This window comes from Hippocampus comes, unplaced genomic scaffold, assembly GCF_001891065.2.
Source record: "Hippocampus comes isolate QL1 unplaced genomic scaffold, H_comes_QL1_v1.1 scaffold96, whole genome shotgun sequence".
In the NCBI taxonomy this organism is placed as follows: domain Eukaryota; kingdom Metazoa; phylum Chordata; class Actinopteri; order Syngnathiformes; family Syngnathidae; genus Hippocampus; species Hippocampus comes.
In genome coordinates, this window is record NW_017806074.1 from 809331 (window position 1) to 837263 (window position 27933).

The following is a 27933-nucleotide window of genomic DNA, read 5'->3' on the forward strand; positions in this document are numbered from 1 at the left end:
TACATGGTCGTTTTTTTCGGCAAAAAACGCCTTACTATACATGGTCGTTTTTTTCGGCCAAAAACGCCTTACTATACATGGTCGTTTTTTTCGGCCAAAAACGCCTGACTATACATGGTCGTTTTTTTCAGCCAAAAACGCCTGCCTCTACATGGTCGTTTTTTTCGGCAAAAAACGCCTTACTATACATGGTCATTTTTTTCGGCCAAAAACGCCTTACTATACATGGTCGTTTTTTTCGGCCAAAAACGGCTCACTTTTTGTAAGTATGGCTGTTTCTTGGAATCACTTTGTTCTCAAAATTACACATTTTACCTTCTGAATGTAAGTCCTATTTTTCGCGTGACTTCGTTATTGCAACTTTACAAATCAGTTTTGGTTACACTGTATATTTTTATGACTTTTTTTCTGGTTAATGTAGCCATTTTTCAATGTAATTATCGCTTCATTCTGAATCTCACCTTTGTGGTTTTGACAGCGTTGGAGCAGAAACAAGCGGCGGTGGAAAAATCCCTGGCAGCGATGCGGGAAGTCACGTCTTTGCTGAAGAGTTGATGGCCACTTTCCCACCACACTGTACCACAGTGCCACTGTCAATCAGAAACTCTCCATTGCACACCTCATACCTGAATGTCTTCTGTTGCACACCACATTGGCTTCTGAAACTTTTTTTTCCGTTCCCTTTCTTTCTTTATAAAAATGCCTGTTAGTGTTCCGGGGTTTTTCCAGTGTGACCACTCCAGTTTGTTCCGGTACGGGTTGTTTCTCTGCCTTGCTTTTTATTTTTGAGTCACTTGGCCACTACAGCAATGATTATTATTCTTCGAACTCGTCCCCACTCTTGTGTGTTTCCTCCAGTTTTATCATCCCTAAAGTACTGCACAGAGGTGAGGGGCAATCCACGAGTTTGGAAAATTGACCCAAAAAGAGCCATTTGTGAAGCACGTAGGGGAAATTATCTTGAGGATGTCAACCAGTTGTTATTTGCAATGTCTAAAATAAAAGTGGTAGTGATAGTGTGGAACTTAAAACAGTGCAACGTCATTACAAAAACAGGAACAATACCGGTATACATTTTGAACCGGGGTCAAAAAAAAGTTTGTGATATTACAGAAAGTTACAGTATAGGTAGTTTTTTTTTGTCTATGGCTGTCTTTTTTTTTTTTTTTCAGTCCTTTTCGCTAATGTACAAGATATTGCTGAGACTGATCAATTTTATTGTATTAGCTCATATGAGTAAGATTTGTATATTAGCATATTGGTCATTGAAAGTTATATAGGATCAGAAGTACGGTATATAAAGTGTTACTTCTATTCCTTTTCAAATAAGTACGCATTTGAACTTTTTGGTTTGTTTTGTTTTCTCAATCCGAAAGAATTCCATGTAAACATTAAAGTCAAATTCCGTTTAATGGTGTAAAATGCAACAAATGTGTCATTTTTTTTGATGGGAATCCTAAACAATGTTACAAGTACAAAAAGTATACAAGTAGATGCCTCCAAATATTTGCAGGTGAGTAAATGAATGACTAGGATACCTGGTAGGTGGGAACAACCCTCCATACCCTTGCACAATACAAATCCTTCGCACACACTCATCCTTCCTTGACCAACAAAGCCCTGAGGGAGGGACCAAAAAAAAAAACCCATGAGATGAAAGATGCCACTGGATGCTGCACTTCTCAGAAGCAAAGTCCCGCCAGCAAGCAGTCAAAAGAGCTGCTGGAAAGTGTCGTGAATGGATCCAGGTAATTGAACGGCAGGACTCCAGCCGGCTTCCGGGCGAGTTGATGGCATATAGATGGTGAACCTGGAGCGCTGGGTGACTCCGGAGGGGTCGCGGTCGTCCACTTGATAGCCTCGAAGGTGTTGTCACTCGTTTTAGCAACTCAAAGTTGTCTCATGTCTGTCTCAAGTGATATTACAGTAACATCAAGTTCAACACAATAGATGCACCACAAAAAAAGAAAAAATGCGCCAGTCAAATTCCTACGTCAGCTGCTGATTAAATAACTAACGCATGAGGAAATTGTGCATTTCTTTGCCTCTGAACAGACCAAAAGGGTCTTGACGTCAGTTCTGTCTGTTGTGTATGTACAAGTGGAGCGAAAGCCACTGGAATGCTTCTTCCATCCAACTCAATCCATCTTAAGGTCAGTGTGCTAGTGCACTCTTTGTCCTGACCAGTTTGACACTGTAGCCTCTTAATGCAAAGCCATTGTCCATTTCTTTATACCCATCTTGGCCACTGTCATGTACTAATATGCTCTTTTTCCTCACTGGAAAAACAAATCAGCACACTCGAAGGATGTCGAATGAATGACAAAAATAACAAGTGCGCTGCAAATAAATTCTTAAATGATTTGAGCATTTGATCAAGATCTTTGATGACCACCTTCAAATCGATAGACTCATGTTCCCCTTGTCCTCACTCGTTCAATTCAGCATTACCAGTAAAACAAAGTGAGGCAACACTTCAGATCATGAAATCCAGTACTTCCTAGTGCACGGCTCTTGAGATGGATGTGGAGTAAATGCTCTGGAACGGCTTTCCGAATAAGTGCGAACTGATTGACATCTGTCCACAAGTGCAAATCGTATTAAGCAAAAGAAGTAGAAAAAGTGTCAAAAGTTGCTTGGTCAGTTGAATGTCTTTCAAATATACATGATTAAAAAAAAAAAAAAAAAAGTGAATCATTGGATGTCCCCGAACACAGCATATTTCCAGGTCAGTTCTTGAAGGCGCCGCAGCGGCTGGCTCGACAAATGAAGTCCTTGAGTAAGTCGCCGTCAATCTGGCAGAAGGCGTCCGTCTGTGTCACTCGAGTCAGGTGGTTGACGCAAAACTTGAAGCAGAACTCCTCCAGATCCTGATGACCAACAATTGAAGCGCAATTACACTCAACGACATGGAAACTTTTTCTTTTTTCTTTCTTTAAATAATACATGAGCCGTCAAAGGCAGACCTCAGCGTCGTAGCGCACGGCGGCCGACAGCAGCGTGAAGGCGTTCTCCACCGTGATGCCGCTCTTGATGATGTGCTGGCACAGGCGCTTCAGGCGGTTCTCGCAGTAGGACGTGGCCAAGTCCAGAAGTCCTGCAGACGCAACATTTCGCTTCAGAAAGGACACGGGCGCCGGGTGGAGTTTCACCCGTCTGCGTTTCGGGGACTGACCGATGGCGTCCTCTGGCGGCAGCTCCACATTGTCCGTGTAGAGGAACTCCAGGAAGGAGCGATACACCGGGAAGGAGAACTGGTCGATTTCGATCACCTCCTTCAGATCTTCGTTCCAGTGCGATTGGAACATGGAGCGGAAGTGTTCACACCTTGAAACGGAACACAGACACGGGGTCATCTGTGGTTGGAGTTCCAAAAAGTACATTCACACAAATGCACACCACAAAAATCAACAAGCAAACAAATTCACCTATTTGCGTTTTTCTATATGGAACCTATCAGCTATTTAATGAAAAAAAAAAATAGAACTTGACCTACGCTAACTCGGAGACCGGTGCTACATGACGTTCTGAGATGTGGGAAGGGAATTGTTTAATCTTTCCCTTTCCTGTTGTTGTTTCCTTGTCCCAAACTACAACAGATAAACAAGAGGTCACTTAGACCTTCAATGAACAAAATCGCCAGCATGGCGGTTACAAATCTGTAGCCGGCTAAAGTAACAACAACAACATGCTGCTGGTTGCAAAGTTTTAAAGAATCGAATCGTAAATGGGGAGAAAGCCATTATTACTGTCTGTCCTCTGTCTTATTTAAAGCTCCACTGAATGCCCACCCCCCCCATCCCCAATGTGCCTTGAAGCGAGTCTGACCTGATTTTGAGAACTGCTTTGTGGACGTAGATGTATTTGCCATCCACGCAGAACTTGAGGTCGGCGGTCTCGGGGTTGTCAAACTCCTTCTTGAGAGACTGAGCCACCGTCGGAAAGTCGTCAAACTCTGCAAAAGAGGAGATCCCACATGAGAACAGATTCTTTTTCAAACTCGGTCAGATGATCGATTGAAAAAAAACAAAAAAAAAAACGCAGGTAGCGGGGCATTTACGTGCATCGGAATCTCACCCATGGACAGAAGCCTCCACATCACCGAGGGTGTGGCAAAGCAGGCAAAGACGTCGTCGGTGCAGGCAAAGTGCGTGAGGTGGGGCAGCACGATGGACTGCCCCCTGCACTGGCCCCACATGTACACCTGGCCGCTCTGCGTCTTGGCGGCCGACGTGTGCGTGGAGTGACAGGCGGCCACCTCCACGATCCTGCAGCGCAAACAAAACAGGGGGAGCGCCGTGGGTACAGGTGGCGCTGTGGTGTCTTTTTCTTTGCATTCATGAGCGTACAACAAAACAAAATGAGTGCTGCCTTGAGAGCTCATTCTAGCATGATGTACAATTTGAGTCGCTCAACAATCTGGGGTCTCCATTGTCGTATTTCACACTTCATGGCGTGGGCACAAGCACACCATGACAGATGCTGGCTTTCAAACTTGACCCTGATAATCGTGAAGTGTTCCTGAGCTCACTTAGCGAGACCCTTTGACACAATGATGCTAGTTTTGAAACGGACTGCCGCCTGACCATTCGAAGGTCCCGGACATTCAATGTGCCTTTTTGGCCTTGCCGCTTACGTCAAAGAAATTTCTCCAGATTCATTCAATTGAAATCCTATTTTGACAGAAATACATTGCGACTGAAATTGAACAAAATAAAACGATACGTTTTGGGGAACTGGCAATTTAATACACAAGCGTAGCTTCGGTTGGATGGGCTTGTCAATATTCAAACTCGATAGTGTTGGGCTTGTTGGTCAATCTGAGATTTCAGACAGCCGATGAGATTTTTTTTTTCTTTACCACATCAGAATTGAGAAGAGGGGAGTTTGGTCGCACCTTCCCTTCTCGCTCATGATCTGCACGGGGCTCAGCTGGTTGCTCCTGTTGCCCGTGCCCAGTTGGCCGTACGTGTTGGCGCCCCAAGCGTACAGGATGCCTTCATCCGTCAGTGCTAATGCATGCGCGTATCCACACACGATCTGGAATGGAAACAACAAGATTGTGTGTGGAATACACACGTCCCTTGAAATGCAATTTGGGAGTAGAAAATGCCTTGCATGATTTGATTTTGCAAATGTACGGACAGAAATGATCTACATTGCTCAAGGAAAGAAAATGATGAGATCATTGGTGTGCCACAAGTCCAGAGATAAAACGACACAAGAAAAGCAAAACAGTTGGTGTCCAGAGATAAAACGACACAAGAAAAGCAAAACAGTCATGCTAAAAATAAATAAATAAATAAATAAATAAAAATACCTGGTACTACTAAAAATTAATACTAACAACTAAAAAAATTTTGTTTTTTAATGTACAAATATTTTGACAGAAATACATTGCTTTTCTAAAATAGCTTATGGTTTAATTTGAATCCTAGTGAAAAAAGTTTTGGTTGCTGTAACGAATGCTTCACGTCATCCAAACTTCCAGGCCCCGAGAGTCAGAAACGGCAGGCTTCTCAGGAGACACTTTTGCAGGTCTACTCATGTCGTAAGTGAAACGAGCGTCAAGACAAGCGAAAAGATTGGCGATTTGGTTTATGAATAATACCGTCATTGCCGTATTCATCTTTGAATATGTTCACGAACGTGACCGTAGCCTGCAGTGTAAGCCCTCACCTGCTGCACACACAAACCCTGCAAACCGAGGATTCGAGACGGAGCCAGCTGGTTGCCGTTATTCCCCAGTCCGAGCTGACCGTTGCCGTTGTAGCCCCAGCCGTACACCTGCGCAAACGACCAAGCGACAGAGTCAGACCGCAACGACATTCGACTGGAGAGCGAAGAACGACGCGTTGTAATCACCTCGCCGTTGTCCACCACCGCCATGGACGAGGTCTGGCCACAGACGATGCCGACCACAATCTTGTTCTGAAGGCCGCTGGAAACGCGACGCGGGTGAGGCTGGGTGGCTGTGGAACCGGAGCCCACCTGGCCGCAGTTGTTGTACCCCCACGCGTATACCTGACAGGAAGGAAGAAAGACAAAAAAATAAATAAATAAAATAAAGTCACATTATTAGGTACATCTGGATATGCTTTCCAAGGATAATGTTCACTTTTGATGAAAAGTGAGCTATGGTACTTCTGATGTGCCTCGGAGAGCGTTTCTAATCTTTACATTGCTTTATTTCGACTTGATTTAATTACAATCTAGAAAACATTGTCACATTAACTATTTTAATAGTTGAGCCTCGTGGTATACTTTACAGTCTAATAGTATATTATGCGTAACTGCTCGTAATATATTTGAAAGTATGATTAGTGGATAAGAAAAGATCGTACATTGTGTCTAACTTTATAGTGTATGCAACAGTACGGGAAAACAATAAATAATTTTTGATCTATTGTATCATGAAACGGAAATGAAAGGGGTCGGAACGGGCAAGTTAATACTTGTTACTCTTTTTCAAACATGTCGGTGTCAGCAGGTAATTCAATATTAACGAGCGGGGCGGCCCATGAGCAAACATTTTCTCACCATCTCTGCAATAGATAGAATTTTATTCCATTTTTTTGGGGGGGATGTCATTGGAAGTCTGGATAAGACTGAGTCAGTAATCCACTAGTTGTAGTCTACGTGACTAAAAATGAGCCTCCGCGGATCTAGAAAGGGAGTGTGCCTACCTCTCCTAATTCAGTGAGCGCCATGGAGTGGTGCGAGCCGCAGGCCACCTCGGTCACCTTCCTGTTGAGCAGGTTGGCCGACACGAGTACCGGCGCCAGCCCTTGGTTGGTGGTCCCGTTCCCCAGCTGGCTGTAGCCGTTGTGCCCCCAGGCAAAGAGCTCGCCGTCTGAAACCACAAAAAAGATTCCGCAAAGATACAATGAATACCAGATGTCATTTTGCGACGGTCGACAGGAAAACGACGCATTGGTGATACCCTCAGTGGCCAGCAGGACGTGCGGGCCGCTGCCATAACTCATGCTGATCACCTTCCTGCCGCTCAGGAAGTCCAGCTTCTTGGGTGCGATGGTGCTCTGGTTGTCTCCGGTGCCCAGGCAGTTGCTGCAGTTGAGTCCAAACACGTACACCTGGACCAGGCAGAGCAAATCAAACAAGAAGAGGTTACATTTATCCGAGTAAACAGCCACGTCTGTGTCTGTGTGTCCACTACAAAACATGGTAGTATCAATCAAAGGGCATTACAGCAACCAAGTGGAACCACATGAATTTGTTGTGTAAATGTGATCATGTAATGTAATCATACATGTACAGTATATGGGTTCACAGTCATAATAGCCCTCCAGAACTATAATGTGGCCCGCTACAAAAATGAGTGACACCTGTCTCAGAGGGTCAACAATATGCCTGTGAGCACCTTCAAAGTGTCAGTCTACAAGTGTTGCTCCAACATTTGTGTTTGAATATTCATTGCTGAAACGGTTCGAAAACAATTATCAATGCTAACCGTTAGCATGTCAATGGTATTGTCCCTTATATGTTAGCATTAAGGTAGCAGACCATTCTTAATGCAATGTTGTTAATTGGTCGCTTGAATACACAAGGTTTAATTCTCTTTGTTTTGTGTTTAGTTTGACAGTCGACTTCAAACTGGGCCGGCAACACCGCATAAACCCACCTCATCGTCACTGGTGATGAAGATGGCCTCATTGGCGGCCGCGCCAAAAACACAGGCTTTCCAGATGCAGGCCAGCTCCTGGGGCGCCATCAGACTGAAGAGAGGCCATTTTGCCACGTCCACCATTTTGTCCTTGTGTGTCGGTCACTCTGGGGTCAGCAGGCTGCGGGGCGGGGTGCAGCCCTCAAACAAAAGCCAAGGGAGAGAGGCCCGGCAGGTGGAGGCTGCCTGTTCTGCAAACAAGATCTCTCAGTATTTTTACAACAAACAACCATGCACAGATGACCACACAGAGGGGAATCAGCTGATCTTGTGATCAGGCCACAGACCCGCAGATCAAATGTGGGCAAGAAGTGAAGAAGTAAGTCACTGTGACTACTTTGTCATCGTTCATTATATTTAGATTTTTAAATGTATTGAACATATCAACAGATTATTGCAATATTTAGGGAGGGCCAGATTAATGGCATTAATGGAGGGTTGTGTGCCTTTTAGTTTTGCACATCTAGAGACCGCAATGTTTGCCCATTCCTTCCTTCCAAAACAGCTCCAGCTCCGGCAGATTAGATGGCTCGCGTTTGGGACTGTAATTTTCAGATCTTTCCACAGATTCTTAATTGGATTAAGGTCTGGATTTTGACTTAACCATACTAACGCCTGCATAGTTTTAGTTTAGTTTAGTTCTGAAATATTTCATCATAGATTTTGCTTTATGTTTAGGATCAGTGTCTTGTTGAAATGTAAACTCCCGTCCCAGTCTCAGGTCTTTTGCAGACTCCAACAGGTTTTCTTCCAAAATTGCCTGCCATTTGGCTACATTCATTTTCCCATCAATTTATTCACCTTCCGTCACTATCGCGGGCCCAGAACGTCCATTCCCAAAACAGAGCTAACACAAAACTTGAGAGCAAGTTCGATATTTTATTCAAACAAGGGAGCACAAGAACGTGAGCAAGGTTAAGCACAACAAAATGAAAAATGAGGTCTGCTTATATGTGAGAATACAAGAACATGAGAACTGGTGATACGTGGCGGGGGGAAAAAATGTGCACACAATCAAAAAGGGTGGTGTATATTTGGAATTTTGAATGGCGTGAACTCATCATGTATGACTGAGTAAAATTACTTTAAAAAATGAGGATATTTTGTCAAATATCTCAATTTTTTCTTGTGCAATACCTGCATTTTCGGAAAGTGAAAAAGTATAAATCTGAATATTTTGAATATAGCGACTATTTTCAAGTCTGACTGGGTTGAAATCGAATGAGAAATGTGTGCAGTACTTGGACCAAAAATGGGCGAAAAGATTCAAAGAAATTTGAGTTTTAGAGTAGAATAACAGCATTGACAACACGCTCCCTTGTAGACTTGTTCGAGGAACACTCACTATTAGCAACCACTCGTCGCTAAACAGAAGCCGTTTGCGTTTGGAATTGGAAAAAAAAAATATTTCACATCTCTGGTACGATGACGGGTGGAGGGCAAACAAATTGTGGCCATTGTTACGAACACACAACACAGCAAACCGGCTGACACCGCAGGACAAAAAAAAAAAAACAGCCGCCGACAGAGCGAGGAGTTGCTCGACTCATCCGTTTGGAAAGTGGCGGCTAAGCTAGTTAGCTACTTCGCAGTCAACGAAGACAAATAACTTGTTTTCGACAAAAATTCACCTGTTACAAATGTGCGCGCGGGCTCGGGGTAAGGCGATCTAATTGTTACCTTCACCATGGCACCCGAGCGTCCAATGTGGCCGTCAGTCACTCATGTTTACAACAGCGGACCAGGAGCGACGAGCCACCAGTCAGTCCACACTGGCAATTAAGCTGAGCTTGCGCTGACCCGACGCTTGTTTGCGGAAGTCACACGATTACGCAGGAAAACTAATCGATTACAGAGCTGGCCTGTTTGGATTGAAACTCAAATCGATTACTGTCTTCAGCGTGTTCCATATGTACTTCCTGACCTGCCCATGCTGCTGATGGATACCTAAAGTATGAACAATGAGATACACCTCATGCCGTGGAAGCTCCCTGTGGACCATGGCTTGTTGTGGTGTCAGATGTGACCTAAAAAATGTCAGGAAAAGCCGACTCAAACATCTGAACTTTATATGGGTTAAACATGAGTTTGAATGTGTTTATTTAACTCTGAACACAACCATATCCCCAGTTATAAGATGGTATATCACACGAAGCGCATTATCTGAGTCGTTTCCTTCCTCATGCCAAAAGATTTTTAAAAATTGAGTTGGAAAGGTTTTATGACACAAGGAATGGCAGACAGTGACTGTTGCATTCAACTTCATGCAGTAATTTTATTTTCTATTATTTATCATTTCAAAATGCTTCCAGTCGTTGTTGCGAACAACACTACTCTCACATTTTAAAACTATTTTGGCATCGCAACTTTTCTCTCTGTTTTTCAACTCATCTCATACGTTCTGACTTCTTCATAGTCCAACTTTGTCAAGTTTTTTCCTCATGATTGTATTGAAATTTACAAGTTTCAGTGTTACAACTGTCATTTTCCCCCATGGAATATTCTGACTTTTGTTGCTCTTAATAGTACAATTTTATATTAGCAAAATTCTGACTTCATTATGTTTTTGATATATTTTTGAGTTGTTCTCAAGCTGTATTATATATTCTTCCTTTTTTTTCCTATCGAGACCACTGCACCCATCCAGGTTACTTCCATTTGGATTTTCTTTCTTTCACGAATGTGCAAATCACAACACTTACAAGCGCTGGACGACCCATCGGCTTGGACAGCAGGTTTTTATTTTGCTTCGGATCAAAAACACAGGTCATGTCCTGAGGGTGCGATGAGACGAAATGCTATGAAAAATCCCCCTGAATGAGGTTACGTGGCGATGATGGCTTGTGGCGATGGGTGGGCAAACGAATCAAAATGATGTTTGCGTCACCGTGGCAACCGGCGTGTGTGAAGTCACATTTACAGGTATAACATCTTGGTGTGTCTTGGTGTGTAAATATTCCATGACAAAGATTTTCAAAGTGTGGGGTGCTGCAACTTGGGGAAAAAATAAAGAAAATTGATATTTTAAAACTTGCAACACGAACTTAATTCAACCACTTTCAGTTTAAGGATTTACAATGAGCGATGATTGGAGAGCAGCCATTTTGTTTGAACTTTCCCACACTTTAGAACCCCCTGAATCCATGAAATTTAAACCAACAAAATAACAAAAAATAAAATAAAAGGCACCGTGACTTTTTTTCCAACTCATATTTGTCTTTAATATGCACAAGAGTTGAAAGCATCAATGAGCCACCTTAAAGAGAGAAGAGTTCAATCTAAAATTTATAAAAAGATATAAACAATCAGAGGCCAAAACGCTGTCTGTTGCTTTTCTTCTAAGTATTCATTTAAAACAACTTTTTTTTTTCTTTCAAGAGCAAGTAAAAATCTTGCAACAAACATAAGCTTGTATCCAATGGCGGGTACAAGACCAACATAATTGTTAATCTTTAAAGTGGCTCGGTCTAGTCTGCTAGTGCATTACTGTACACCCTCGCTCTAGAATTTTTGTTCTGTTATAAACAACTAGCACGCCCCCATCCCCCATATTCAAATCCCCCATCAATTGCGAGCTCGCCTTCTCAGTAGTTAGCAGCCGACCAGAGGAGCATTTAAAATCTCGGGGGAGAGAGCATATCACCCCGACACCACTACGAAGAAAGGGAAAACGGTTTCAATTATTACTAACCAGCATGTCATGACAATTACATATGCAAGTCAAATATAACAAAAGAAATATTGCTTCAACAAGAGAAAAAAGAAAAAAAAGCCCCGTCAGCCATTTTAGACAGCGAGGTCCTCATTGTTGTCGTCCATACAACGTGTTAGCTGCGGCAGCTTTTTACAGGCTTCATGTCAATATACTTAGATATTTATATTCAATAGACGGCAAGGAGAGATACACATCACATTTTTTTTACAAGTGTTCAAATCGAGTGAGCGAGCTCTTCCGGGCCAAGTGGTGAAGTACTGTGAAGGTGCGCCTTCCCCCTCCCCGAAATCTCGTCTTAATTTTTGTCTGTGAGCAATGAAGCCTGTTAACGAACGAGGGCGCACTGAAAGAGAAACAAAATAGTACTCCCAAAATAAAGTCTCGGTTGTGAGTCTTCAGAAATGACACAAGAAGAATGTCAAAATATAACGAGTAATAAGCTGTCATTTTCTGAACAGTCGTGGTGACTTTATGATGAAAATGTGACGGGAACAAAGCAGATTCGATATGGATAAATGTCACTTTTCTTTGAAAAAGCCCTACTGCTGCGTGGGGAAAGAACACTGGAGATATTGTAATATTGCCAATTCTTCGGGATCGTCTTGGGTTTTTTTTTTGGTAGCAAAGACATTTACCCCCACGTATACTATTGCGACGTATTGTTTTCGTTGGTTCACTTGGCCACTTGTTTTCCTCCACCTAACATTCCAATATTACATTCAGGCTTTTAATTATTTTTTTTCTTTCTTAATACTGCAAATTTATTGTTATTGACATGAATGTTACATGGAAAAAGCTGAGAGATCAGTTTTCAGTTTTACTTGGAAAACGCCCCAAAGAATATAACGAGTAATAAGCTGTCATTTTCTGAACAGTCGTGGTGACTTTTATGATGAAAATGTGACGGAACAAAGCAGATTCGATATGGATAAATGTCACTTTTCTTTGAAAAAGCCCTACTGCTGCGTGGGGAAAGAACACTGGAGATATTGTAATATTGCCAATTCTTCGGGATTGTCTTGTTTTTTTTTGGTAGCAAAGACATTTCCCCCCACCGATACTATTGCGGCATATTGTTTTTGTTGGTTCACTTGGCCACTTGTTTCCTCTACCTAACATTCCAATATTACATTCAGGCTTTTAATTATTTTTTTTCTTTCTTAATACTGCAAATTTATTGTTATTGACATGAATGTTACATGGAAAAAGCTGAGAGAACATTTTTCAGTTTTACTTGGAAAACGCTCCAAAGGGCTAAAATTGACCCCCCCCCCCCAAACCATCCCTTTAGATCTAGGTTTGCTCTCGCAGCCTTACAACTTTTTTCAGAATAATACAGCTTTCTTCTTGTCATGACGTTTTGGCTAATTTTACATTTTTATAAGTTACAATGTTGTCAGACGAGTCCGAAAAGTCCCAATTTTCGTATTAAGAGAATATGACCCCCCCCTCCCAAAAAAGTGGAAAAAGTTGTATTACAAAAAAAAAAATACATTTTCCTGTATAACATGCAGTTAATTTTTGCAAATTATAACTTCATTCTAATAGTTTCTCTTTTAACTAAATATTGCCTCCATTTTACTATTTCCCGTCATTATTTTACTTGAAATCGTGACTTTATTGGAATAGTCGTAATATTAAGACGTTACATGGATTGTTGCTTTTACTTTTTTTCTCAAAAAGTCAAACTTTAAAAAAATAGTTTTGTTGTCAAGACAGTTGTAATCATACAAGAAAAAAAGTTGCAATGCTAAAAAGCTACAAAGAAAAATTTACTAGTAAAAACTTTTTAAAAAAGTACAACTTTTTCCGCATAACATTTTGAATAAATTGGTGAAACCTTACAGTTTTCTTGTGATGTTCCAACTTTTTTTTTCTTAACATAACTCCCTCTTGTGACGTGATGACTTTTTCCTCATTTTTTTTTCCTTTTTCAGTGGTCCTAAGACTCCATACTACTCATCAGACTAAAACATTGTGAAGGTCCAAACAAAAACGCAATTGGAAGCTCCAACTAGAAGTAACCACATCATGAAATGAAACTTAAAAAAAAAACAAGTTTGAAACACACACACACGCGCAATTAAATTCAGGTCGGTTTTAGCAAATTTTGGTGTTACCGCCACCTCCCCTGCGGCCCCCCAACTTAATACTTTTCACATTACAGGGGAATCATGAGCAAATAGGACGTCCAGTGCGGTCCAGTCCAGGGGGAGACGCTACCGTGGACACTGAAAGTCTCTCCAATTCCCAGTGACCCCTTTTCCTTACTCTGCCAAGTCTTTCTCAGCAGGTAGTTCAGTTTTTAAGAGGAAGAAATAAAAATGATGGCAGTTACTTCACTTTTGTGGGGAAGGGCTGGGGGACACACGCTTGAATAATTCAATTAAGGTCACGTGACATCATCAAGTCCTGTCAAGGCGATCTGACACCGTTAGAGCCCTTTCACCCTCAGTGGAGTGGGGAACGAAGATTAGGGGGTGGGGGGGTGGGTTGTTCGTGATTAATCATGCCTTAACTCTGCAATGGGTGACAGAGAATAACTTGGGGAGGGGAAGCTTGCAGGAACCTATGTGACCCTAAAAACTGGTGTGTTTGTTTACCAAGTGTGCGTTTGTGTGTGAGTGTGTGTGAAGAAACGTGCGTAAAACAAAAAGTGCAGTATTTCTCCCCCATTTGTGATATGATGGCTTCCAAACAGAAGTATGCACACTAATAGTCCAAACGTGTGTTTGTGTTTGTGAGAGAGAGAGTGAGAGTGAGTGAGAGAGAGAGTGTGAGGGAAAGAGAGAGAGAGAGAGAGAGAGAGAGAGAGAGAGACTACCAACTAAAATGTGCTTGTGTACATTTTGGCAAACGCCGTTTCGTCCTTCGTGTTTTCTGCGTTGTGTGATATGTCAAAGCAAAAATCTTTGTGATGCAGGGTGCCAGATGGTGGTGAGGGGTAACAACCATTTAAAAAAAACAAAAAAAAAAAACAAAAAAAAAAAAAAAAAAAACCCCCACGGGAAAATAAAAAAAAACGACAATCCCCACAGTGCAGATGTGGTGGTGGGGGCCCCGTACATCTCTCAGTGGTGACTGAGTATGTATCCATGTTGAAGTCAATCTTTCCATAGCAGGTTGCCAGATTAGAGGAGAAATGGATGAATGTCATTGTGGGGAGAAGGGGAGTGGAGATTAAAGAGTACCCGTGCAGCTGGTTGAAGCAAACATCCTGGCTTTTGCTTTTTTCCCCCCTTAGAAATTAAACTCCTTTGTTTGCATGTTGGAAGCGGGGTCAAAGTTGAAGGTTCCTCCTTGAGTGCTCTCTGGGATCAAGCTGGAATCTTCATCGATCTAAAAAGAGGGGAGGAATAGCCACGGTGAACTCCCACGCGAAAAAAAAGTCCATTGTCTAAAATGCTGGTTTACACTTGGCAGTCCTGTGAAATTCACTCAGCTTCCTTTGTAAACTGTCACAAGACACCACTTTTTTTGTTGCCGTGGTATTGAAAAATGATATGATAATCTGAGGTGGGTAATTAGTCAAGACTAGTCATACAGCACCTATTTTGTACATGAATGAACCCCAGGAAAAAAAAAAAAGGACATGTAACCAAGTGTGACTGTCTGGGTCAATTGACAAAAGTAAAGGAGCTGTATCAAAACACATCCACTTATTCGCATGCATGCTCATCAAAGGGCAACCTACACAAAAGGCGCCGCCTGAATGACATCGCTTTTGTGCGACACATAGTAAAAGGACTATTTTTCCCTTGTGATCCTTAAAACATCTTGTGGATCGTGTCAACGTGAAGCATGCGTCTCCAGACAGGGATAATATCCGCAGTTAGGAAGTATTTTAATTTGCTTAGCTGCAACATAGCAATAGTGATCATAGATCATCCTAGTAGGTCATACAATAAAAAGGCATATAAAAAGTACTGCGCACTATGAAGGAGTGGACATTTCGCGTCATTCATTCACTGCCGAGTTAAACATTATGTCGTACATTTTATGTCGATGGCGTATTGAGCGGCGTACCAAAAAACACGGATCAGATCCAGTTTTGCGTTTCTGCACAAGTGTCTGTGGATTCTGAAGGCTTTGTGTGAACTTACGTCATCTCCTGAAAAGTACTGATCAATAATCTCAAAGGCGAGTTTGTAGATGTCTTCGTTTTCATGTTGCTGCAAGTTTTCAATCTTCTCCAAACCTGAGAAATTGGGAGGAGGAAAAAAAGATGATATAAGTTTGAAAAAGCAGAAGGAAATCGCAAAACAACGGCACTCCACACACCCCCGCACTCCTCGATGATCTCGGCGATGCTGCTGGCTTCGTCGCCTGCCATGATGAGAATGTTCTTGAGGCCGTCCAGGACGACCTGCACGACCTGGGGGTCCTTCACCAGCATCAGGTTACAGAATGGAGGGATGACGTTCTTCTCCACCAGGTACTCCACCTACACAAACACACCACAGCCATACTAAGAATGACACCTCATGTGCTTACAAGAGCTGGAAGGTCAGGCAACAAAGCCTATTAAGTGCTCCTTGATCAGTGGCTTATTTAAAAAAAAAAAAAGTTAAACTGAGTTACAAGTGCTACTTCCAGGATGACATGGACATGATAAAACAGCTCACCTGGTCTTTCCTTCCACTGATGGTGAGGTTGCTGATGGCCCACGCTGCCTCCTTCTGAGTGCCAAAGTCCCCCTGCAGAGGGGCATGCGGTCATTATGATGCGTGTGACAAGGTTATTGCTATCACACAGGCCCCAGCCCCATTTGACACAGAGGGCAATCGCTACGATATAGCGATCCGAGTACCATCTAATGAAGGAATTTGGAAGAGAACAAAAGACCTTGGCCAGTTGGTGAATGATCATGGGGATGAGTCCAGCATCAATCACAGCTTGCACCTGCTGCTGGTTCCCAGCTGTAATGTTGGACAGGAACCACACAGCTTCCTACAAATCACAATTAAAAAAAAAAAAAAAAAAAAGTAAAGGGAATTTTTAAGCACAGACACAATCACTGTCTAATGTTAGAGCGTGTGACTACGATTCTGAGTTCTTTGTAAAATCAGCGTCAGCACTGGTATCCCAAGTCTATTATTGACTCAGGCCTTGATTCAGTGGCAATTACCGTCCCTGAGAAATTGCAGCTGCCTTTGACAGTTTGTACATGTTGAACATTAACCATTTCAGGGACGGCGGTTACTACAGTGGACAGCTTCTTATATTATCAGGTTACAGGGGGGCATAAAAGGGTTAAAGAGTCATGAGTCTTAATAAAAATGCACTGATCACATTTTTTAGCACCCAATTAAAAAAAGCAGATCACAGACGTGACACAAAACTAAAGTCGTTTCCGATGGCAACTGTCTGGCTTTAAGAAACATGACGAAATCAAGAAAAAAAAATGCGGTGGTCATTAACTGTTCCTTGTTTAGACCAAGCATAGAGGCGGGTGGGGGGGATGATGGAAAGATAATGGGGACAGTTAGCTCTGAGAAAAGATTAAGGCAATTTTAATTGACCATGGGGACAATTGTTTTGAAACTAAACTAACTTTCATGTCAAACTGACATTCCAGAGCGTCTCGCATACAGGTACAAGGACATGGTAACAATCAGTCGTGTGAAAGAAAAGTGCATATGATGTTGTGTCCGTGCTTGTGGTACCTTATTGATTTTTTCTTTCGGGTGTGTGAGCAAGTTCGGGAAATATCTCAGGACCTCGCAGTTGAGGACAACTTGCGTTTGCTCGTCAGTGCCAGTTACGATGTTTCCCACTGCCCGCAGAGCCGCCGTCTACATGTTGGGACACAACAAGGGCAATATTTATGAATCACATTATCAGGAAGATTCATTTGTTCATCCGAGTCCAGAGTCTCACCTGCACTTTCACCTCCTGGTGGCTGAGGAGAGGCACAAGAAGTGGAACCACACCAGAGTCAATGACCATCTGGATCTGCTCATTTCCACCGTCCGTTAGGTAGGACAATGCCCAAACTGTGTCAACGAGGATCTAAATGCACAAAATTTCAATCAAAAAGTTATAAACCGGTATCAGAATTTTAAAAAATTCCTTTAATCCAAAAAAAAAAAAAAACAAACAAACAAAAAAAAACCCAAAATCAAACTGCCCCCCCCCAAAAAAAAGCAAAAACAAATTCAATATGATTCAGTTTGTAGTTTGGAACACAAAGATAAATCAGTCTACTTTCAAAGAGGACTATGGAAATCGGATATTTACTCCTGAGGAGCTGAAATTTTGAGCAATTGGACAAATTTAAATTAAAAAAGGTATCCTAATGATTTATCTATTATCAAAAATAATGATTAAGTTGATAATTGATTAGTTGCTGATTTACCAATTAATCGTCGTACATCTAACATACACAGTGCCTTGAGATACAAGTTTAATTTGTATCATGACCATCCTTGTAACTCAAACACTTTTATCCCAATCCATCTTTTCCCCTTGAATTGTATTGAAACACCATTTATCCATTTCAGCCTTCAGCCCCCCCCCACCCAAAAAAACCCTACACAAAATTGTTGCAATGTGTATTTTGATTCGGAATATAGCACTGTGTAATACTGCACTTTATAAAAGTAACATCAAATAGAATTTTAAACATTTGTTTTGTCACATAGCATCCATCAACAGAATGCCGCTCCTTCTCGTGGGCCCTCCTTGGCCACGTGGGGGCAGTATAAGACAGACAGACGGATAGAATAGAATGGTCACTGAGTTGTTTTGAATTGCATTTGAGTCCTCCGTTGTGTCCAGATTCGCAGGCTGGGTCTTCCAAAGGCCGCATTTTCGGGCCACAATGATGCCACTTCTGGGGCGACCCAACCGCATGTGGTGTCCAAATTCACATTAAGCCTGTCCAAATTTGCCACGGTTGATGCGGTACATACAGGCTACACGGGGCAATTATCTTTCTAGAATTGGGAAATCACATGCCACGCCTCAAGTGACGTCATGCGAACGAAAATGCGGCCTTCGGAGGACCCAGCCTGTCTCGAGCTCAATGCCTCTCTAAACTCATTAGTACGGCATTATTAGTAGTCTTTATATACAGAGGATAAAGGACACTGTATTTAAATGTGACTAACGTTATACTGTCATTGTAAATGTTGCTCCACGCTTTGTTTTTAAGATGCTGCAACATCGATGCTAATTTGGGTGGCATTAACCTAACAAATCGACAGGCCAAGCTACGTTTATTTTAAATACACACTGTAAATGTTGCTCCACGCTTTTATTTTTTAAGACGCTGCAACATCGATGCTAATTTGGGGAGCATTAACCTAACACATCGACAGGCCAAGCTACGTTTATTTTAAATACACAAGGTGTAATTATCTGTATTTGATGTTCATTTTGAAAACAACCTTCTACTTGGAGTGGCAATAAACAGTTAGAATTCTTTTGGGGGGAGGGGCCTTAAAAATTCTTCACTACTTTAAAGGGAGTACTTTGAAGTGAGTTGAGGTCATTGCCACCATACAGCAATTGTATATTACATTTGAACTCACAAGTCAGAGACAGATAAATAAGCAATTTAAAAAAAAAAAAAGAAAAAAGAAATCGTCCCAATGAGAGCTCGTATCACAGAAAATTTCAGGTCATGTGATATAATCTGGACATTGGAATGCAACCATGCTTTGCTTGATACTTACATTTATATCTGTGTGATGGATTAGCACACAGAGGGCAGGCAAAATCTGTGTGGGAGGGCGGAGAGAGAGAGAAATAAGAGCAGGTTAGGTGTGGGCTCAATGAAGGAGTCGTCGTTTCATCAAAATGAATGAAAAACAAGCTAGTGAAGAGTCAGCCTTCAATGCCGCAACAATCATCTCCGTGGGGGGACGCGGCAGACTCTGTGTGACTCATTCAAGAATCGTACCTCGTCGTTTCATCAAAATGAATGAAAAACAAGACAGAGAAAGAACGTAGCTGTGAAGAGTCAGCCTTCAATGCCGCAATGATCATCTCCCGGGGTGGGACGCAGCAGACTCTGTGTGACTCATTCAAGAATCGTACCTCTTGCACCGTCTCCATGGGAGGGGGCGGGTCCTTATTGCGGCAGAGGTTGACGATGACCCACGTGACGTTGCGCAGAAAGGTGATGGGGATGGAAGGGTCAATGAAAGACAGCAGTGGCTTGACCACACCCAGGGAGATGACATAGTCCCGGCATTGTGGCCCATCACCTGGACGGTAAAGGTGCAAAGGTCACTCAATGTCAAGTTGAACTGTTTAGTCTGTAAGGGTAACTAACGGAGGAAGTTTTGTGTTCTGTAAGTACAGATTTTCTTTATTCTATCCTCCATAGAAATAAATCAAACTTGCTTACATTGTAGCAGCAATTATTTTAGCATTTTTTTTAATTCCATTAATAGAATTGGGATAAAAATATGACATAAACTTGTGAAATGCATTCACAAAAGAATAAAAAAATACTGAAATACGAGAGTCAAAAAGGTATTGATTTTCATTTTTGCACGTGCAGTCCACTGACCTATAATGTTTCCCAGAGCCCAAACAGCTTGTTCACATACGTTCTGATGATGAGAGCGGAGCAGTCGCAAGAACAACGGCACTGCATCTGAAAACAAACACATCAACTCTGAGCGCTCGGAACGACAAAAGATTTACAATCATCTCGCAGCAGCCAAAATAAAAAGAGCAAAAACAAATACAACGGAAAGGCACAGCAATCAATCAGTCAATTAATTTATTATTAGGTGTGTGTGACCTCATATTTTGTCTACAACAGTGTCTGTGCTCTTATATCTGGCTTGCTACTTGAATGTGAAGAGGTTTTGTTGAACAAATCCTAGAATATAAATATCTGTCAAATCAAAATGTCAGTTTGCCGGGTAGTCTGGGGGCAAACACAAATAGCTGGGGAACACAGAGAGGGGGTGGGTGTCGGGTCAACTTACTGGATTTAACCACAGCTTGAGTCTGCGCTGACGTCCCGGAGGCAATGTTGGTCAGGGCCCAAGCTGCCTCGAACTGAAGAGAGGGGCTGTGGGACATCAACAGAAACAGTTAGCCGGGATACAGTAGTCGGCGTGTGAGAAACAAGAGGGAGGGAGGCAGGGAGGGGGGACAAAAGGCAGACTAGTGTGCCAAAAGTGTTGTGATATGCAAACAAGCAATTCTTGCATTGTCTAAAGTAACAGCAACGGGTGCTCCGTGTTAACATGACACTAGTCGGGTTGCCACTCCTCCTCCAAATTCCTCCAGTCCAGCGAATTCATCCGTTCAGCCACAGCGAACACGAGGTCCTGGGAATTCTGGACCTCCGAGAGGCAGGAATGCTGTTATATTTGGCTTGGTCCTGCCAAATGGCCGCCGCGTTTCCTCACCACTCACACATACGGTAAGAGCTCAGATTGACTTAAAATGTTTCAAACTCACTTGTCATCTCTTTCCAGGCAATTGACTAAAATAGGCAGGATGCCAGACTTTATCAAGTCATCGATGGGGGGGTTTCTGTCGCTGGAGAGCAATTTCCTGACAAACGAGAAACACGCTCGTGTTAAAAATTAACTTGGATCACAACATGTATTCGCACATCTGTGTGTGGGTGAATGAATGAGTGTGTGTGTGTGTGTGTGTGTGAGAGAGAATTTGTCACCTAGCTGCCTGGACAGCGCTGAGCTGGATGACTGCATTGTCACTGGTGGCATTCTGAAAGCGAGAGGAAAGAAGAGCGGCGTCACTGACAGCTCAGGCATCTCACGTGTACATTTGCGACTAAAGTTACCTGTAAGATGGCATCAAGCGTCACATTTTGCTGCAAAAAAAGAAAGAAAGGGGGGTGGTGGGGTGGAGGGGACAAAAAAAACTATATTAGAGCAGGGATTTCCCAAATGTGGTGCGTATCTGGGCATACACTGATCTGTTGTTTCACTCTCATGCAAACATGCATTGCGTTGTACTTTTTAGGGCACGGGTGTCAAACTCAAGGCCCGGGAGCCAGATCTGGCCCGCCACATCATTTTATGTGGCCCGCGAAAGCAAATCAAACATGTCAACTTGCATGATGCGTGATAAAATCTCGACCAAAATTTAAAATTCTTTGTGATAAATAAGAGACATATTGTCAGCATTTTCTTGTTACCAAACCCCCCATTACAGTAACTTAAACAATAGTTGAATGAACCGTTATTGACTTTTTATATGGTTTCAAGGTCATAACGGCCCTCCAAGGGAAACGGTCACTAAAATGTGGCCCACAACAAAAATGAGTTTGACACTCCTGTTTTAGGGTGTATGTGCAGGGGACACTGGGTGCGTCAACTATGGATGTTGACATTCATAATGTTGAAAAGGCGATATTGGGAAAGAGGGCATTCATTTTTTTAATGGGGGCGGGGGGGGGGGGGGTATGTACGTTGTCAGCCCCGTTTCCATTTTTTTGTATGGGGTAGAAAAACGTCACAGCCCTTTATGTTCATTGTTAGACGGCAAACTGGTGGACGCGGAATCAACAGTGCCTCGGCTGGTTGCTGCAATCAATTAGCGCAGTCCGTTTGCCTCAATTGCTTCGCAAGGCAACTCATCAACGACGAATTCCACGTCACCGACAACAGATCATCGTTTACCCCTTTGAAATCGGAGTCCACGTCAGAGTCCTCCAGACTCTCCTCCTGTGGGACGTTTCTCTTCTTCAGTAGGTGTTCGTCTCGTTTGTTCTGGCAAGAGGAGCAGAAGAAGTCATGAAAGGACGAGTGGGGGGGGGGGGTGGAACGCCTTAATGCATCCATCAATTCTTAAAAGCCACAGTGAAAATGCAGGCCATCCTGAAAGATTTTTTTCCCTTGGGTACACGAGGCATCCCAATTGGAAGTTCCAAAAATATGAGCCTGCATCTTAAGCAACAGAGTTAACACACACAGACTGTGAATGTATACACACACACACACACACACACACTCTATTGGTAGGAGGAGATTCCCTTGGCCTATATTCTCGAGCATCATGCCGCTGTGCGTCAGTGATGACTAATCAGCCCACTGCACTGTTTTGCTCCTGACCCGATCCGGCTCTGTGGAATGTGCGAGACGCCGGACCACCACAGCACTGCTCGCCCGTGATGCTTTAACATTGCAGCCTTTTGCCCGTGACCCCCACACGCCCGCTAAAAGTTAAGTGTTAGTTCTTACTGACTCACACAGGCTGTCAATACGCAATTACTGACACCCTTTTACCTTCTTTGGTCGTTAGTGTGTGTGTGTGTGTGTGTGTGTGTGTGTGTGTGTGTGTGTGTGTGTGTGTGTGTGCGCGCGCGCGCGCGTCTCTCACCTTTCTCAACTCCACTGTCACCTCATTCCGATGCCTTCGCATAGTCTGTAAGGAAGGGGAAAAAAACGTTTAGGAGGGGTGGGAAAAAAAATCACTTTAAGTGAACTCAAGGTGGATAGGAAGTGCTCTGTATTTCTACATTTGCATGCAAACCTCTCAAACGACCCGTTTAACCACCAGGTGATGCCAGAAACACAAAAACCTCTCAACCATCACCCTATCCAGGTGTTGGCCAACCTTTATGAGCCTCAATTAACTCAAAAACTACTCGTTGTGGCCTTTTGAATTGAACACAAAGTGGATCTCCTCACAAGAAGGCATGACCTATTCTCTTGTGTAAATGGCAACATGTCCATAAAGTGGTTCATTGTACCTTCTGACATCTATAAGAAGACAATTTCATTGTTCTAACAATCAGTGTACGTCACTGGCATAGATAGATGAACAAAGATATTTGTCATGAATAAACCATAATTTTCTGACAAATTAAGTGAAATTTGACAATCACTCATGGCACCCGGTTTGGAAATGATGATCTAATGTTGTTCAGTCGAGCGAGTACTTTTCAACAAAACAATTTGGCCTAGTGAAGTATTGCAGCTGAGAAATGTTTCAAAGCTTTTCGTGGCGAACGTGGATCTAAACAGCATAGTTTGGGGATTCTTGTGGGTCAACATTTAGATTTATCAGCGAGAGGCCCCGGACAAACATGTGAGAGCGAGCGCTCGTTATAGAACAGAAGTGAAGAGAGACAAGTTGGAGTAATTGCTGTATTTGTGCATCTGTTGGCGGTTGCCGTTTGGGACCTTGTGACTCTTTCAAAGGGTTCATGTTGCTTTCCCAAATAGCCCCTTGCATAATGTCCTCACTGTCGAAGTTATGGAGGCGTCTCGCCACAAACCAACACATATGAGACTAAATTAATTGACAGGCGATAAAATGGACAATGAAAACAAACAATTTATATGTCAGTATTTGGACCGCAGAGCTTATTCAATTAGTTTTCAACTTTTAGGTCAGCTCAAATGAAACTGTTGACATGATTTTTAATGAAGTAAGTTCAGTACAATTGTACAGAGATAATTGTCTGAGGTTGAGAGGGTAGCCCTGAATAAATTATAAGTCAGACAACTTAAATCATCAAACGTGGCTGAAATCTGTCAATTTAACAGAAAACTGCAAAAAAACGTACTATTTCCCATTATAATACCGCAGTTATCACTGGTGATACTTGGTCATAAACGGTAGCATTCAGCTCGATTCTGCGCTTCCGTGCGATTTCTTTGGTTCAACTAGATAACAGATTTCATCAGAATTAATCATCTAAATAATCTGAGTAACATCGCGCCGCATTGAACGCGTCAGTCACAACAACAAAAAAACGCTGCAAGGAAACCAACAGCAAGAGTTGGGAACTCCGGTTCCTCGAGAGCCATGTCCTGCCTTTTTTAGATCCGTCTCTCCTTCAACACACGCGATTCAAGTGATCAGCTCATCAACAAGCTCTGTAGAGGCCTGAAACAATCACGAACATTATTTTTTTTTCTTTTCTAGGGAAAACGCAGTCATGGCGCGGCGTCATGTCAAACCGAGTAGGCATAATGCAGTGAAATGCTTTGAGAAGGCGGGCCGCAATCTGTCGACCTGGTGCTAACTGTTAAGGTGTGGATGGTCCGTAAAAGTGCTCTCGTGTTCACCTAAAAAGCTGGAGTGGGAGGCAGGAAGCATGAGCGATGAAAGGGAATTAAGCCTCACGGCATATTTGAGAGGCTCACAAAGTGACCTGTACTGTAATAGATAGGACTGGATTGTACACAACACTGCATTCATGGTAGGGTAGCTCGCTGAAATTGTTCATGGTCTCTTGCGATGGAATTTACGCGGGCAATGATAAGATTGAATTTTAGATTATTCACGTTCGAAACACGATGAAATATAAGCTCTGCATGTATATTTAGCTTTTTCTCTGAATGTGCATGTAAAAGTTGGGTGAGATAATCCTACTGGTAAATAAATAAATCAATAAAAACCCATATTACTAATTCATCCAGCCCTAATCTGAGTCATCCGTTTAAATCGGGGATATTTTGATCCGGCCCATTGTTGCAATTGTAAAAAAACACATAAAACTACGAGGAACTGTTGGAAGGAAAAAAAAAGGCCCTCAAAACATAGGAAAGAAAGGTTTCAGCAAACATGCTGCAACAGAGAAGCTACACATCCAGGATGCCTGAAATAGCATCAAGAATGCATTGGCAAAGTCCATCTGTCAGAGCAGCCATGTGCTCGTTCCACCGACTTCCAAACACATTCAAAACAAGCACCGAGTGGACGTTGAACTGCGAGTTCTCGGCTGAGTGGATTGGGTGAAGGCTGGTTTTGTATGCGCTGTCCCGCACAAGGATTATCTCAGGATTACTAATAGATCAGGAAGCAGCGGGAGTCGTGCCATTTCTTCATAAATATTGTAATTTTGATTAATCATATTCATTACTGTGTCATCCAGTTTTAGCCTAGAACAACCCTAATGTGGAGATAGTTCACATTTTAAATCCTGGTTGATTTGAATAAAGCAGGTAGGTGGGTAGGGACATATAGATATGTATCTGTCACTAACTGGCTGTGGGAAGTGGTCGGTCAATGAGACACAGTCATTAATCGCAGATTTCAGTAGCCATGGAACCACTGTGTCCATGTTTCACTGCTTTCATGTTATTCAGCTTGCCACTGTACAGTGCACGTGTTGTAAAGTCAAACAGCATTTCGCACATTTATAGTTGACACCCCTCCCCTCAAAAACTTGTAGTTAATAAGATACATTTTCAAATCCATAAACAACTTTTTTATATATATTCTTCCTATGCTTCAGCCAAATGTGATGTAAATTAGTGACACGAGTCTATCCTCGCACACGTTTTTGGTTTTATTTGCCTTTGTAATTTAATGTTACTCTGAAGTGCCACTATGTCACATCACATACTTTGCTTCCCATACTAATTTAATGAATTTTATCAAATACAAATGCCTCTTACCTGTGCTACATTTATTCCTACCTATAGAGCTTGGCGATTTGGTTGAAAAGTGTATCCCTATAAGTATTTCATATCACTCACTGTCAATGTATATTGAATATTTTCCTTTTTTTAACTCTTCAAAATAAGAACCTGGAGGAAAAAGGCTGAATGTAGGTAATTTTATTTTTAAATGTAATATTTAACCTTACATAAGAGTTTAAAACAACTATGAAAAATTCAAGTGGTCAATTTCAAGATTAGATATCTGTCATTTTAAAGATAATGTACTTAGTAAGGCTGGGTGAATCACAATGCAAGCATTTCAGATTATTCTAAGGAGAATTGATCATTCGACCTATTTAAAATAAGAAAAAACATTTTGAGTAAAGATAAAACTAAAAACAATTAAATTGATTGAAGACAAACATTTAACAACACACAACTGCCAAGAAGAAAACAAATCTATATATCTGGCAGTAAAATACGTTTTTTTTTCTCCAAATTTCCTCTAAGATCGGGCTTGCTTGCTATTTTTTTTTTAAACCAATACTGTAGTGATTGAGTGGCTGGCAACCAATTTGGTGTCTATAAGACCTACTGCCCGAAGTCAGCTGGTATAGGCACCAGCACGCTCGCCACCCTCGTGAGCATAAGAATTTTGGACGGTATTAAATTATTTTGCCCAGCCTTACCTTCATATGTATTGTATAATTTATGGGCTGTTTTTTTTTCTTGTCTCTTAATGTGTTTGTTTAATGCATTTTTGAGCGCTTAATTAAATAACATCACCTGACCGCCATCTGTAAACTCTTATTGGGTCTTGACCAGTATTTTGTGAACTTGGACCCTTAGTTTTCTGCAATTATTTTGAGTTCATTATTATATATTGTCTGTTTTTTCCCTCAGGCCTTTTTAAAAATACTTTGGATAAAAGGCGAAGGAAGTTATGAAAGTGTGAATCTGATTCAACAAAAAAAGGTCCCACCCTAAACTCTCGACCGCCATTGACCTGGCATTTTCTTAATATTTGTCCCACAAGAATGATACATCCCGGAATCACCGTTACAATATTTTCCAAATCCATTAATCTTATTGTTTACACATATCCACGCATGATGAGTTTTACTTGGTACTTATTCAGGATATCTATTCTCGGTATTTAACATGAAGAAACGTGAGTGTGAATGTAACCGTAGCGTCACAACATGTGATTAATGCTTAATCCCGAGCCTCGCTTTAGCTAGCTCACCTGGCTAACGCATAAGGAGGGGCGCTTTAGGATTTTTACCACCAGGGTGTTTGCAGTTCGAACAACGCCCACGACAAATATATGCAAGCATGCCGATGAAATGTTCGGAAATCGAGCCATTCGGCAGAAAACGGGGCGAGTTTGAGGATCATTCCACCGGCCCAGGCCCGCCCTTCGAACGAGCCGCCGGTGTCCAGCCTCCTAGCCAGCAGCGTTAGCCGCCACTGACAGCTACCTCCATTGCCAAGCCAACATTTGCTCAAATACATCCAAATATGTCGCCATTTCCACTCAGCATCAACACTACCAGCTCGGCAATGATAGTCTTACTCGGTGGAAAGGTGTAAAAATGTCCAAGTGGGATCACTTTTGACAGCGAACTCCACATGTTAGCAGAGATTAGCTCGCTTGGAGCTGTAGCCGGGGCCAGGCTGCTGTTGCTGCTATTGCTGCTGTTGCTGCTCCTTCGTCCTCGTCCACCTCTTCCTCTTCCTCCTCCTCAGAGCGAGGCCCAAAGGGAACGGCTCAAAAACGACCCAAATGACCCACGAAGTCATCGCACGGACTCGCCGGCTCACCTCGACATCGCGCCCCTTGTTCTTAAAGCTCTTGATGCGGTGGTTTTCCAAGCCGGCGTTGTCTGCCATGGCTGTGTGCGTAAGTGTAGAGGCGGGAGGGGGGAGTTGTCTTCTGTTACTCCGGATTAGGGGATCTCCTCCTTGCGAGATGAGGCTCAAGCACCGCAGCTCGTGTCCTGCTGATGCTCCTGCTGCTGCTGGGCTCCAGAATGCGGGGCGGACGGCGACGTCACAAGTGACATAGCGGAAGTAGGCGCGGTTACGAAGTTTGACGCCATGATGCTTTCAAACGCTCCAGGTAAAAAGACAACTTTTCGTTGGACAAAAAATAGAATACTGTACACATTTTACTTCACTTACTAAAAATAATTTCC

At 42.5% G+C, this 27933-nt stretch overlaps 3 protein-coding genes and 2 long non-coding RNA genes across 7 annotated transcripts in view; 3 read left to right on the forward strand and 2 right to left on the reverse strand.

Annotated features, from left to right (window-relative positions):
* LOC109530642 (uncharacterized) overlaps positions 1-740 on the forward strand; it is a 25133-nt gene extending 24393 nt beyond the window's left edge. For both annotated transcript variants that reach the window (XM_019894515.1, XM_019894516.1), the window contains one exon: positions 479-740. In XM_019894515.1, the coding sequence (XP_019750074.1) occupies positions 479-555 (77 nt within the window). In that variant the 3' untranslated portion in view covers positions 556-740. The remainder of the gene's footprint in view (positions 1-478) is intronic.
* Positions 741-774: 34 nt separating this feature from the next.
* LOC109530643 (uncharacterized) lies at positions 775-1633 on the forward strand. Its single transcript, XR_002171039.1, has 2 exons — positions 775-936; positions 978-1633. It is a non-coding gene; the product is annotated as an uncharacterized LOC109530643 (long non-coding RNA).
* A 326-nt stretch (positions 1634-1959) lies between these two features.
* Positions 1960-9489, reverse strand: LOC109530641 (RCC1 and BTB domain-containing protein 1). Of its 2 annotated transcripts, none has more exons than XM_019894514.1 (12): positions 9365-9489; positions 7643-7870; positions 6944-7094; positions 6687-6853; positions 5866-6024; positions 5680-5787; positions 4898-5040; positions 4078-4268; positions 3829-3955; positions 3176-3327; positions 2967-3097; positions 1960-2870 (listed from the first exon to the last, which is right to left on the reverse strand). In XM_019894514.1, the coding sequence occupies exons 2-12, from the start codon at positions 7766-7768 to the stop codon at positions 2730-2732; spliced, it is 1596 nt and encodes a 531-aa protein (XP_019750073.1). In that variant the 5' UTR covers positions 7769-7870; positions 9365-9489; the 3' UTR covers positions 1960-2729. The 2 variants fall into 2 exon arrangements, with proteins under 2 accessions (XP_019750073.1, XP_019750072.1); XM_019894513.1 differs by having other exon boundaries at positions 7643-7875.
* A 4589-nt stretch (positions 9490-14078) lies between these two features.
* LOC109530650 (uncharacterized) lies at positions 14079-14355 on the forward strand. The gene is made up of 2 exons (XR_002171043.1): positions 14079-14151; positions 14199-14355. It is a non-coding gene; the product is annotated as an uncharacterized LOC109530650 (long non-coding RNA).
* Positions 14356-14637: 282 nt separating this feature from the next.
* Positions 14638-27788, reverse strand: kpna3 (karyopherin alpha 3 (importin alpha 4)). Its single transcript, XM_019894524.1, has 17 exons — positions 27560-27788; positions 22719-22763; positions 22019-22108; positions 21178-21207; positions 21049-21101; positions 20829-20924; positions 20348-20433; positions 19921-20007; positions 19443-19612; positions 19079-19123; positions 17280-17411; positions 17066-17194; positions 16245-16349; positions 16025-16096; positions 15681-15843; positions 15503-15597; positions 14638-14738 (listed from the first exon to the last, which is right to left on the reverse strand). The coding sequence occupies exons 1-17, from the start codon at positions 27626-27628 to the stop codon at positions 14640-14642; spliced, it is 1566 nt and encodes a 521-aa protein (XP_019750083.1). The 5' UTR covers positions 27629-27788; the 3' UTR covers positions 14638-14639.
* Positions 27789-27933: the final 145 nt, after the last annotated feature.